The sequence below is a fragment of the Aspergillus stella-maris genome, assembly GCF_047715825.1.
Source record: "Aspergillus stella-maris strain CBS 113639 unplaced genomic scaffold BDV14scaffold_87, whole genome shotgun sequence".
Classification (NCBI taxonomy): Eukaryota; Fungi; Ascomycota; class Eurotiomycetes; order Eurotiales; family Aspergillaceae; genus Aspergillus; species Aspergillus stella-maris.
The window spans coordinates 104,432-115,829 of NW_027396881.1; the positions used below are offsets into that span (position 1 = coordinate 104,432).

The window sequence follows — 11,398 nt, forward strand, 5'->3', positions numbered from 1 at the left end:
TATCCCAAAATGAACAATCAACCGCTTCTACAATATTTTTCCACCGGCCTTCCGGCAATTCCTGTCCAAGGTGCTGTGCCGGGTGGGAAAAATACCACAAACCCTAAATACAGTGCGGCCGATATCCTTCAAGTTGTCGATTGGCCGGAATTCAATTATGCGACTATCATGCAACGGTATGGCGGCATTCTACAGGCAAAGCAAATTCGATAAGAATCCTTCTTGTCTCCTCCTTCCCGAATCAGGAATGAGCAGGGGCTTCATTATCGCTTCGCACAGTTACTTCTCAACCGCGTTCGACGCGGACTGCGAGCCGGTTTCGAGGAGCTCGCACCACACCTTCAGCAACTGCGTTTAGCTCCTGTAACGATCGAGGAAGCAGGCTCACCAGCCTTCATCGATTATTATAAGCCTGACACTGCCTGTGTCCTTGTCGGCGGCACGTTCGGCCAAGGTGACAACAGAGCGCCTGGAGATCTTAAGGTCTCGTGGAAGTGGCGCTCAGACCAGCGAAATACTCAGAACCAATACCTCCAGAAAGAATACAAAAAGGTTCTTTCGCAAGTGAATTGGTACATGAAACAGCATCACGCACGTTATGGCTTCGTCCTCACCGATACCGAGTTGGTGGCTGTTAAACGTCTTGATGCAAACGGCCGGCTCGCCGTTTCTGCGTCCATTCCCTGGACAGCCGGAGGGCCTGGTCAACTTTCGGTGGCTCTTGGTATGTGGTATACTTGCATGCTTGCAGCTGATGTGGCAAACTGGCGTCTGTAATGCTTCTTTTCCCTTTGGTGACTGACAGTATGGGTTCTTGCAAACAAAAGTTTTTTTTTCAAAAATGTAGCTACTGGATTGATAACTACTAGTAAATACCTGCTTTCCTCTATTATATTTTCTGGTGCTACCATTAGCCCAATAGTAAATGATGCCTAATACCCAGTGAAAAGCAGTGACTTGAGGGTTGACTTCGACTGGGCCAAGTTCACTGCATACATAGTTACCTCTTACTATCGCCTACGTAATAGGTGTAACTTCAGTTGCCCAACCACGTTCAAGTCTAGAATCAGGTACTATTCCCTCTCTAGTACTAGCGATGGATTTCTCAAAACTCCAGATTGTCCGCGACCTTTCGCATTCGGAAGCTTCTTCAATATTTGAGGCCACTTTGGCAGATTGAACCTATGCTTTGAAAGTCTATCATGACAATGGTGACCCCGGTTACACCGAAAAGGGACGCGATCTGAACCGCTGTCTTTGCGAGCTAAACGCATACCAGAAACTGTCAGCCGTCGAAGTCGACAAGCGCGGCTTCGATCCATATTACTACGGCTACCTTGACCGCGTTGATCCTGCTAACTTTCAACCTTTCCTCCGACATTTTGGTGAAGATAAGCTGAAGCCTCGAGCCATTGTACTGGAGTATCTCCCCAATGGAGAGAGCCTCAACTGCGTCAATTACTCGGAAGCGCTTTATTCCCAGGTAATCGAAGGACTGAAAGAGATACATAAAGCCGGAGTTCACCACGAGGACATCTACCCCAAGAACATCCTTCTTGTGCGGGGTGATCCCGACCGGATGGTCTAAATTGACTTTGACGTTGCGACGACTTTTGATGAGGAATGTGCTGAGCAGGTAAAAAGCTCTGAGCATGAGATTGCGTTTCTTAAGGGGCTAGAGGAGTTGCTGGTAAGTGGAACGTTCTGTTCTACCCCGCCATGTAAGCTTAGCATACTGATTGATATACCAATACAGAAAGAAGATCAAGCTGAGGGGCTCCCTCCAAATACGAAGTTCTACTAAGCGGACTTTGGAGGCATCAGCGCTAACCGTTGGGTCCTGGCTCTGACGGCTTAGAAAGTGGAACCAGGTTGCAGGTACCAAAACTATATGAACCACAACGAACTTCAGATTCAAACGCACACTAGGATGTTGCTCTCGAATCCATAGAACGAAAAGTCATAGCGATTTTTGATTATCTGCTGCAGAAGGGTAAATCTCAGGTGGAAATCCCCCAGCGACTCATACGCGAGGGATGCCGTTTTCTGGTCGTTGACAACCAGACCAAATCCAACGGTACGACGCGCGATCAGATCCGGAAGCCTTTCAAGCAGTTTGTGGTTAATGACGGTGGTGCCGATGGTGTACGACTTAATTTCTGTTTAGTTATTGACCAAGAATTTCTTCACTCCATCATTGAAAATCCTGGTGTGTTTGATAAAAATGGCGCTTGGGTCACAGTCACCGATCCCGATTACGCCCCTGGGAAAACTTACTCAATGCGCTATTACCAGTGGTACTTTTCGACATCGGGGTAGAACAAAGAATTATGATATCCCTCGGTTGTTTGATAAGAATATTTGAGTGAGGCTGTATTATATCGATCTTTAGCTTGGGCGGTACGTAGAGATTCATTTTCTTTCCAATGCTATAGCAATCACCTGCCAGTTGCTGAAAGCTTACCTAGATAAGATGATTACCTTCAGCCTACCGAAATACGCCCGTCGCTTCCTTCGTGCTCATGCAGCACCACCTGGTCCATCCGATCCCCTGATACCCGTATTATAGCTCTTGTCGGCGACCTGTACGTCAAATGCCGGGCAATAGAAATATTCAGGTGTGAATTTTGAGCTTGGCCAACAACACCTACCGAATCGCTTATAGGGGTTAATGGTTTCTCATGGCGACTGCGACCTTGGCCGAAGGTTGGAGCCCTCCCACCTCCGCTCCGCCCTCCCACCTCCATTTCCGACCTCGCCTCCCTCATCCGGGGAACGCTCTGGCGATCTCATGTAAATCAAATACTCAGTTTGAAATACCTCCTCGCGAGAGAAAGACATAAATATGAACAGAAAGCCCGGTCACTGGTCGATATTCTGACTCACAAATTGATTCCCGACACTACGAGACCCTTGGCTTTGATACCTCCATACTCCATCAGACATGCTCCCAATTACACCCATCCTAGTGGTTCTTGCCACGACTGCCCTCATCTACCGCATCTGTCAGATCGGCCGTCGTCCTAAGAACTACCCTCCTGGCCCTCCAACATTGCCTATACTCGGAAACATCCACCAGGTGCTCGCACCTTGCTTGCCTTCAGTATCTGTTCTCTGTTGGGAAACTTACTAACAGTATCCAGATGCCCACCCGTGACGCCCACTTACAGTTCGAGAAGTGGGCTCGAGAGTACGGTCCCATCTATAGTCTGATGCTGGGTACCCAGTGCATGATTGTGCTGTCCGACGATGCTGCCGTAAAGGAGCTCCTCGATCGCCGCAGTGCGATTTATTCTTCTAGACAGGATATGTACATCGGGCAGGAGCTGTGCAGTGGATCTTTACGGTTGTTGATGATGGTAAGTTTGTTGTTACCCAATTCTGAACGCCATAATCCAGATACTGATGCCCATGCAAACAGAAATACGGACCGACATGGAGGATGGTGCGCAGATAACCCAAAATCTTCCCATACCTCAGGTATTATAGAAGGGATCTGAAACTAACTAACAAATTACGACGCCAATCAGTTCCGCAAAATGGTGCACGGTCTCCTGAACGTCGTCACATCCAAGAGTTACATCCCCTACCAAATGCTCGAAAACAAGCAGATGCTCTATCAGCTCCTCACCGAGCCAGAAGACTTCCTGAAACATATCCGCCGCTATTCTAACGCTCTCACAACGACAATGGTCTTCGGCTGGCGGACACCGACCTACGACGACCCGAAAATGAAACAGCTCTTCGACGGCTTCGCCGAGTTTGCAGACCTGAATCAGACCGGCCCCGCTGCATTCATCGATTTTTTCCCCCTGCTCCAGAAACTACCTGCCTTCTTGCTTCCCGCGAAGAAGAAGGCGGTGGAACTTCACGTGCACGAAAAGGCCCTGTACAAGGGCCACTGGCTAAAGGCGAAAGAGGACATTCGCAACGGTATCATAAAGCCTTGCTTCTCTATTGTAATGTACGAGGCGCAGAAGAAAGAGGGCTTCAGCGATGACCAGGCGTGCTATATCTCGGGGACATTACTGGAAGCCGGCTCGGACACGACCTCGAGCACCTTGTACGCCTTTGTCCAGGCGATGCTGCTGTGCCCGGACGTCCAGCGCAAGGCACAAGACGAGATTGACTGCGTTATTGGACCCAGCCGACTCCCCGCCATGGAAGACCTAGACAATCTACAGTACATCCGGGGCTGTATGAAGGAAACACTACGCTGGATGCCAACGACTATACTCGGCGCCGTCCCGCACGCAGTTACCCAGGACGACGAATACATGGGATACTTCATCCCCAAAGGTGCAGGGGTCCTGCACAACGTCTGGGCAATAGGCATGGACCCCGCGCGCCACCCAAACCCTCGAGAATACAACCCCGACCGATTCAAAGACGACAGGCAGAGTCTCGGCGATGCCGCTGCGAACCCGGACGGGTCAAAGCGCGACGCATTCACCTTCGGTGCTGGACGCCGTATATGTCCCGGGATTCACGTTGCCGAGCGCAGCTTGTTCCTGGGGATGGCGAGGATTTTATGGGCATTTGAGATCAGGCCTGCGAAGGATGAGGTCACTGGGGAGGATAGTATTCCGGATCAGGAACGGCTGACGCAGGGGTTTGTTTGTATGCCTGAGGAGTTTCCGGCTGATATTAGGCCGCGGTCGAAGGAGAGGGCTGATATGGTGAGGAGGGAGTGGGAGGATGCGAAAAGGGAGTGTTTGGATCCGAGGACGGGGCAGTGGCTGCAGTCGCCTGTGGATGCGAAGGGGGCGTTACGGGGAATGGCCTAAGAGTATTCAAGGTGCCTTGGAAGCATTGATAACGTAAATACCATTCCATGTACAGATACCTCCTCTGTTAGAGACATTGCTCGGCAATTGAAGCCGGCAGTGCAAGAATAACAATACCCAGCTCGAAGTATGGATCGCTGTGCTGATCTTCCCCCCGCAAGTTCCCCCGCAAGTTCCGCCGCTGCATGGCTTTGCGTGTTAGTATCCATCTTTTAGCACCACCCCCTTCTCATCATGGACGCGGCACAGTATCAATGTCACCTTTGCGCCAAACGGTACAAGCGCAAGGAGCATCTCCAGCGCCATAGCAGCTCCCATACCTCTGATCGACCGCACCGATGCCCAGCATGCGACACCACCTTCCAGCGAACCGACGTCCTCAAGCGGCACATAAGAACATGTCCTGGCAGAGACCCCGGCTATTCTTTTCGCTCCTGGCGGCAACGGTCTTGCGCTCGTTGTATCCGCCTCAAGAAAGCCTGTAGCTCCGCGCAACCATGCCAGCGCTGTTTGTCGCAAGGCTTGGAGTGCCAGTACTCGGTCGCCACCACCACAACGGCGGCCGCCAGGAAACAGTCACAGTATGACCCCTCAACGCCGGAGCTTCACCATACCGGCAATATGGACTTCGACTTTGCCAGCTTCGACCACGGTCTTCTAGATCTACCCAGCCCGTCGGACGCGCCCTTCGTCGCCGCGAATTTTGATTACTCGAGTCTGAGCTGGCAGGAGTTTTTGGCAATGACGGCCGAGGGCGAACCTCTCCGGACACTGCCGATGATGGACACTAATTGCATCCAGTCGCTGCGCTTCCTCGACCGCTTCACCAGCAAGACCGGGTTCGTCGCCAGCTTCGACTGTGGGACGGAGTACCAACGAGCGCGCGTCCTGTTGCCAGCAGCAGTGCCGAGCTCCATCAGTTGGCTAAATAACCCGCTGTCTCTCAAGACGCATCATATCATGCTCCTAGTCAAGGAAGTCGTCACGATCAAGCCTCGCAACAGCGCTGTTTCTCTGGACTGGTCTCCCGTCTTGGAGCAAATGTGCCTCGAGTTCTTCTCCCCCTCCAACCTCCAAAGATACCTGGACCTCTACTGGGCCTTTTGGCACCCGAATGTCAATATTGTTCACCGGCCGAGCTTTAATGCTGTCCAGGCGAAGCCTGCCGTTCTAGCTACTATGGCTGTGATTGGTAGGATAACACCCGCGCAGGCTAGGTCTACCTTGTACTCAAGTAATCACTGACATACTGCAGGTGCATGCGTTTCTCCGGATCTGGTGGATAATGATAACGCTCAGGTCTGGTTCAATTGTGTCGAAGAGCTAGTCTTCATCGATGAGGATTTCAACAGTAACTTCTCCTTCTCGTCAGGGTCAGGAAACTTCGGCGCCTATCGCAGCAAGATCCAAGCCCTCCAGGCTGCATACATGGTGTGCCTGTATCAGACCTGGGAAGGCGATGATGCCAGTAAGCGACGAGTTCGTCGGAATCGATTTGCCACTCTTGTCTCTGTAAGTACGCAAGTAGTGTCCTGTATTTCTAGGTACTGTCTATGCTAACAATTATTACTACTAGACGGCCCGAGACATCGGGATGCCCATGGCCCGGCATGCAAATTATAGCCAGCAGTCTAGGTGCGAATTCGACTGGATGCGATTCGCAGTCTGCGAGGAATTTGTTCGGTGCGTGTATTCCTTCCTCATCTCAACACGCCTCTCCCCTCCCCTCCCATTGTACTCACTTGACTGATCATTTATCAAAACTAGGTTACTCACCTGGACATTCCTCCTCGACACAGCATTCACAATATTCAACAACCTCCCGCCTCGCATGGTGATCAAGGAAATGAAAATCCATACCGCTGTTCCAGAGGCTTGCTTCCAGGCCGCCGCGGCCGACGAATGCTACGAGCAGATACAGCTCTGGTTGCCTCCGGATAATCTATACTGGAGGGTCTCGCATTGCAGCGCCTTCCAGATGATTTGTAATGGAAAACTTGAGGTCGATGCTTGTGACGCTCTAGCGGCATTGGGACCGCTGAACCTTTTTGTCTTGACATCAGGTTAGTCTATCAGTCTGTCAGATCTGACCCCCTTAACTTGTCTCTTTTGCTGGCAAGCAAATAGACCAAAGCAAAGCAAAGCAATACTAATACCACACCCACTCACCAGCGATCCACAGTCTCATATTCCAATACCGGAATTCATACTCATGGGGCTGTCTCGATCCCAATCCCAATCCCAATCTTAATACCAATCTCCTCTCCCCGGTCCACCACGCGCTAAACAATTGGAAGGTCATCTGGCAACATTTCGCCTCGTCTTTGGTGTCGGGAATATCACCCCACGTAACAGTGGACCATAACCATAACCACAACGAGCTAGAGCACGAGGCCATGTGGAAGCGCGTTGGATTCTGCAGTTACTGTCCCGAGTACTGGCTGTTGGCTAGCCTGATGACGGATAAGATGACAGCGCGTACCTCTAGTAGTTCACCAACCGGTACCGGTACCGGTAATCCTGGAACGATGCACGAGCTGGGGCTGGGACTGGGACTGGGACGGCTGGATGATGGGCCCTTGGATTCGATTCTGAATAAATATGACCAGACGAGCATGCGTCAGGTGAATGACTTGATTTTGAGCCTGTCTGATTTTCGGATTGCGGGGTGAGTGGATCTGGGTCTTAACTTTGCCAGCAATCTCAGGCGGAGGCCGGTGAGGGTGGGACTGAGACAGTCAAATGCTGGGCCGAAAGCAACTGCTGTACTCCAATGAGTAGCCTAGGGATTTACCTAAGTTAATACAAGCAACCAGCTGCAGGAAGTGCACACATGGCACAAACCCTATCGTGGCTCAACTGATGGAACTTGCACTTTATGTCTAAGGAACCACGCGTTGAGATCTACTACACATCCTCTACACTACTCCCTCCATCTCCTCTATAAACGCCCTTTCAACCTCATGCTCTTTATCCCTGCAAAGCCAATAATAAACCCTCCACCATTCCCTCGCCTTGCTATGATCCGGCATATACTTTCTCAGAAACACCTTCCATTCGTAATCCTCTTCACTATTCAGTATCGACGTCTTGGCATACTCCCACCAAGCAGGATAATACGCAGCACTTTCCCAGTCGATTATCCCCGATAATGAACCGTTCTCGACCATGATATTCACGTCCGTCAGGTCGCCGTGCGTAAATGTGTATGGTTGCGCTGGGGGTATTGTTTGACGGAGTCGTTCCCGGACGGACTGGGGTATTGAGTCTGGTATGCCGGGTTCCATTTCTTTCCAGAGGGCTTCGTCGGAGGTAATGGGGTTTCGAAGAACCCAAGCTTTATCAGCGTCAAAGAGGAAACTGTCGCGGATTTGACCACCCTCTGCATTAAGAGAATAAAAGCTTTCACTCTGCAATTTGCGCAGCTCGAGTAACGACTCAGCAGTCTGCCGCGCAATGTTCTCCCTCTCGTCATTTGATAGGTTAGGCCATGCCTTGGATAGTGGTACACCAAGGACGCGCCTCATGAGCGTCATTGCGTGTCCGTCATTTTCTTCCCAGGGTTCTAATATATCAGGGACATAGATAGATGTATGTTCCTTTACGAAGCGAACACTGGGCTTTTCGTTTGTGTGATGACTGGGACCGCGGTCTTTGAGGATTAAGCGAGAGCCGAGAGACCAGACGGCGCGGTCGGAGCACTCATAGAATATCTGGACGTGGCTCTTGCAGGAGCAGCCGCGTTGGCGGTGGGTGGTCCAGGTGCATGCCGTGCAAGGGGTTGAGTCTGGGTCTGAATCTGCTGATGCCGGTGGTGCTGACTGTGAGTGTGAGGTCATTGTATATCGGAGGTGGGATCCACAACGGAGTGACCGGAAAGAGAAAGACGGTGTCTAGGCAGTCAAATTGGTCTGGTGCTGGCGACGCCTTATCGAGGTGGGTATATGACAGCAAGGGAGTGTCCTAGAATCAGAAATGGAGTCGAGCACCCACTTCTCCCTGCTCTGTTGATAGCAGGTTGCGGTCGCTGCATGCTGGCGGCTGCTTCACCGTCTCTGTCTTGTTTGCGAAGGCAGGTAGGTAATTGGGCCGCAGCATTGGGTCAGCTAGCGAACAATCAATATTATGTACAGAGTAGACCATAGTGCGTACCTGAAACATCAAGCTCAGCCCTGTCATTGTCAAGCTTCGCATGATCGCCGGCCATGGATCAAGAGCACGGCCGGGCGCTCCAGGAGTGGAGCGGATCGGAAAGTAGCAGCATTGCATCATCATGATCAGCCAAGGTACGACACAACCGCCTTCACGTGCTCGTGGGGAACCGTCAGCTCTCATCAAAGAAACCAGTTCACCAGTTCCTGTCTATCGAAACTTGCCTTTTGTTTGATTCTTACACTTGGACTTCATAGCCGATTCTAGCGCATTTACATACGACTCATACACCATCTAATCAAGATACAATCATCATGCCTGAAAATTACGGCGAATACCAGTTCGAAATCTACGGCCAGGGCGCACTGCACGGCCTCAAGCCCAATGTCACCACAGACCCACGACTACTCGAGGAGCATGCTAAGAAGGCCCTCAGCGAGAACTCATTTAACTATGTTGCGGGAGGTGCGGGGGAGAAGGCCACGATGGATGCGAACCGGCTGGCATTCAGGCAGTGGAAGATGTATGTCACAATCACCATGTGCTTTTGGGTTTGGCTAATATCGTGACGTCCAGTATTCCGAAAATGTTGAAGAGTGTTAGTTTCCTGTTCCCTGGTTCTCTTCTTGTTGGTCGTTCATATGACAGTGATGCTAAGATGTTTTGCTTGCTTCCAGATGGAAAAGCAGGATCTAGGTGTGAATCTGTTCGGGCAGGATTACCCGAACCCATTGATCATGGCGCCCGTCGGTGTGCAGGGTATATTCCATCAAGACAAGGAAACCGGCTTAGCCGAGGTTTGTTCGGAGGTGGGAGTGCCGTACACACTAAGCACAGCCAGCACGAGCACCATCGAGGAAGTCGCAAATGCGAGCGGAGATGGCAAGCGGTGGTTCCAACTGTACTGGCCGGGTGATGACGAGGTAACCTTATCCCTGCTCAAGCGCGCAAAAGAGAACGGGTTCTCGGTTCTGGTCGTTACACTGGATACCTGGTCTCTGTCGTGGAGACCGGCAGACCTGGATAATGCTTACGTCCCGTTCCTTCAAGGAGTTGGCAACCAGGTTGGCTTCTCCGACCCGGTGTTTCGGGCTAAGTTTGAAAAGGATTCTGGGTCGAAAGTCGAGGATGATATTGTGGGGTCTTCGAGGGCATGGATTGGTAACGTTCTCTCCACGAAGCCACACACATGGGATCAGGTTTCGTTCTTGCGTAAGAACTGGGATGGGCCACTTGTTCTCAAGGGTATCCAGCATGTAGATGATGCGAAGCAGGCCCTTGAGGTTGGCTGCGATGGCATTGTTGTTTCCAACCACGGAGGTAAGCTCCTTATCCCAGAGATCCCGATGAGCTTTTGTTAACTTGCTGCAGGCCGCCAAGTCGATGGTGCCATTGCCTCTTTGGAGGTTCTTCCAGAGATCGTTGACGCAGTTGGTGATAAATTGACTGTGCTCTTTGACTCTGGTATTCGAACCGGTGCTGACATCATCAAGGCTCTCTGTCTGGGTGCCAAGGGCGTTCTAGTCGGTAGGCCAGTCATATATGGCCTAGGAATTGACGGGAAGAATGGAGGCAAGGCCATCCTCAAGAGCCTTCTGGCCGATCTGTGGCAGAGCATGTCATTATCCGGTATCTGTACAGTGGCAGAATGCACGAGGGACAAGATCAGGAAGATCCAGTATCCTGGTGATGGAAAGGCGATGCTGTGAGACTCAGCTTGAGGTGACTGTACATAGAAGTATATAATTAGCACCTGACGGCTGTAGCCGCCTAGATCAGCAACGCATTTGACGAAGACGACGAAATAGAGTTGCACATAGCCATTCTTCTTGTGCCTTGTGATCTACTTTGTACTCGGGTAGCAGCACTGACCAAGTGGTCGTGGTGTTGGCGCCTGATAAGCCTGGGGAGTGTTGGGGAAACACGGGGAATCACATGCCCCTCAACAACACCCCAAATCCCCTAATTGTGAATGGTCACTCGCCGTGTCCGCCAGCTGAGTCTTCTGACGCAACTCCTATGTCGCCTTTCTGGTTTCCATTCTTTGGTTTCTTTCATTCTTTTTTATTCAAATGATAATCTCAAGTCTCTCCTGCCATATGGAGTACGGAGGCCTAAAGCGACACTCGTGCAACATACCCACTTTGGGTGTAATGTAATGTATTCGCCTGGAGTTCTGCCAGCAGAAACACTATCTTATCGTACATAATGACTTGATTTGTTTCACCAGTAGGTTACTTATCCCAAGCACCGCGTAAAGGTCCAAGTCCTTGCTCAGGTGTTGTACACAGCCCCGTACAACTAGGGTCGGCCAGGTTCACCACGTCCAGCCTAACAGTAAGAAATATTGTACGTACCTTCAAAGGACAATTGGATTGTCCTTATTGCCATCTTCAAGAGCCAAATTAATTGGCCGTTCTCGTTCGCCCTCCTCTGGATCCAAATTGATTGGATTATTG

The 11,398-nt window shown here is 51.0% G+C and overlaps 5 protein-coding genes across 5 annotated transcripts; 4 read left to right on the forward strand and 1 right to left on the reverse strand.

Moving 5' to 3' along the window:
* Nucleotides 1–9: 9 nt before the first annotated feature.
* On the forward strand, nucleotides 10–811 carry BDV14DRAFT_211929 (uncharacterized protein; the record flags this gene model as incomplete). Its single annotated transcript, XM_073776206.1, has 2 exons — nucleotides 10–176; nucleotides 246–811. 2 exons carry the CDS (start codon nucleotides 10–12, stop codon nucleotides 775–777), a joined length of 699 nt encoding a protein of 232 aa, XP_073623038.1. The 3' UTR covers nucleotides 778–811.
* A 2,100-nt stretch (nucleotides 812–2,911) lies between these two features.
* Nucleotides 2,912–4,826, forward strand: BDV14DRAFT_211933 (cytochrome P450). Its single transcript, XM_073776207.1, has 4 exons — nucleotides 2,912–3,079; nucleotides 3,144–3,359; nucleotides 3,422–3,445; nucleotides 3,531–4,826. Exons 1-4 carry the CDS (start codon nucleotides 2,945–2,947, stop codon nucleotides 4,785–4,787), a joined length of 1,632 nt encoding a protein of 543 aa, XP_073623039.1. The 5' UTR covers nucleotides 2,912–2,944; the 3' UTR covers nucleotides 4,788–4,826.
* A 166-nt stretch (nucleotides 4,827–4,992) lies between these two features.
* Nucleotides 4,993–7,459, forward strand: BDV14DRAFT_211935 (uncharacterized protein; the record flags this gene model as incomplete). Its single annotated transcript, XM_073776208.1, has 5 exons — nucleotides 4,993–5,979; nucleotides 6,043–6,299; nucleotides 6,364–6,470; nucleotides 6,555–6,850; nucleotides 6,960–7,459. Exons 1-5 carry the CDS (start codon nucleotides 5,022–5,024, stop codon nucleotides 7,457–7,459), a joined length of 2,118 nt encoding a protein of 705 aa, XP_073623040.1. The 5' UTR covers nucleotides 4,993–5,021.
* A 144-nt stretch (nucleotides 7,460–7,603) lies between these two features.
* Nucleotides 7,604–9,007, reverse strand: BDV14DRAFT_149896 (kinase-like domain-containing protein). The gene has a single exon (XM_073766542.1). It carries the CDS (start codon nucleotides 8,624–8,626, stop codon nucleotides 7,706–7,708), a length of 921 nt encoding a protein of 306 aa, XP_073623041.1. The 5' UTR covers nucleotides 8,627–9,007; the 3' UTR covers nucleotides 7,604–7,705.
* An 87-nt stretch (nucleotides 9,008–9,094) lies between these two features.
* BDV14DRAFT_183398 (lactate 2-monooxygenase) lies at nucleotides 9,095–10,967 on the forward strand. The gene is made up of 4 exons (XM_073770373.1): nucleotides 9,095–9,462; nucleotides 9,516–9,537; nucleotides 9,617–10,259; nucleotides 10,311–10,967. The coding sequence occupies exons 1-4, from the start codon at nucleotides 9,254–9,256 to the stop codon at nucleotides 10,646–10,648; spliced, it is 1,212 nt and encodes a 403-aa protein (XP_073623042.1). The 5' UTR covers nucleotides 9,095–9,253; the 3' UTR covers nucleotides 10,649–10,967.
* The last annotated feature ends 431 nt before the right edge of the window (nucleotides 10,968–11,398 follow it).

Excerpts from the sequence above, each read along its gene's own strand:
- BDV14DRAFT_211933 (XM_073776207.1), top strand. The coding sequence starts at position 2,945 with ATGCTCCCAATTACACCCATCCTAGTGGTTCTTGCCACGACTGCCCTC. Across the intron at positions 3,080-3,143 it reads TACTCGGAAACATCCACCAG|ATGCCCACCCGTGACGCCCA; the intron begins GTGCTCGCACCT and ends AACAGTATCCAG. Across the intron at positions 3,360-3,421 it reads CTTTACGGTTGTTGATGATG|AAATACGGACCGACATGGAG; the intron begins GTAAGTTTGTTG and ends CCATGCAAACAG.
- BDV14DRAFT_149896 (XM_073766542.1), bottom strand. The coding sequence starts at position 8,626 with ATGACCTCACACTCACAGTCAGCACCACCGGCATCAGCAGATTCAGAC.
- BDV14DRAFT_183398 (XM_073770373.1), top strand. The coding sequence starts at position 9,254 with ATGCCTGAAAATTACGGCGAATACCAGTTCGAAATCTACGGCCAGGGC. Across the intron at positions 9,463-9,515 it reads GCATTCAGGCAGTGGAAGAT|TATTCCGAAAATGTTGAAGA; the intron begins GTATGTCACAAT and ends CGTGACGTCCAG. Across the intron at positions 9,538-9,616 it reads TTCCGAAAATGTTGAAGAGT|ATGGAAAAGCAGGATCTAGG; the intron begins GTTAGTTTCCTG and ends GCTTGCTTCCAG.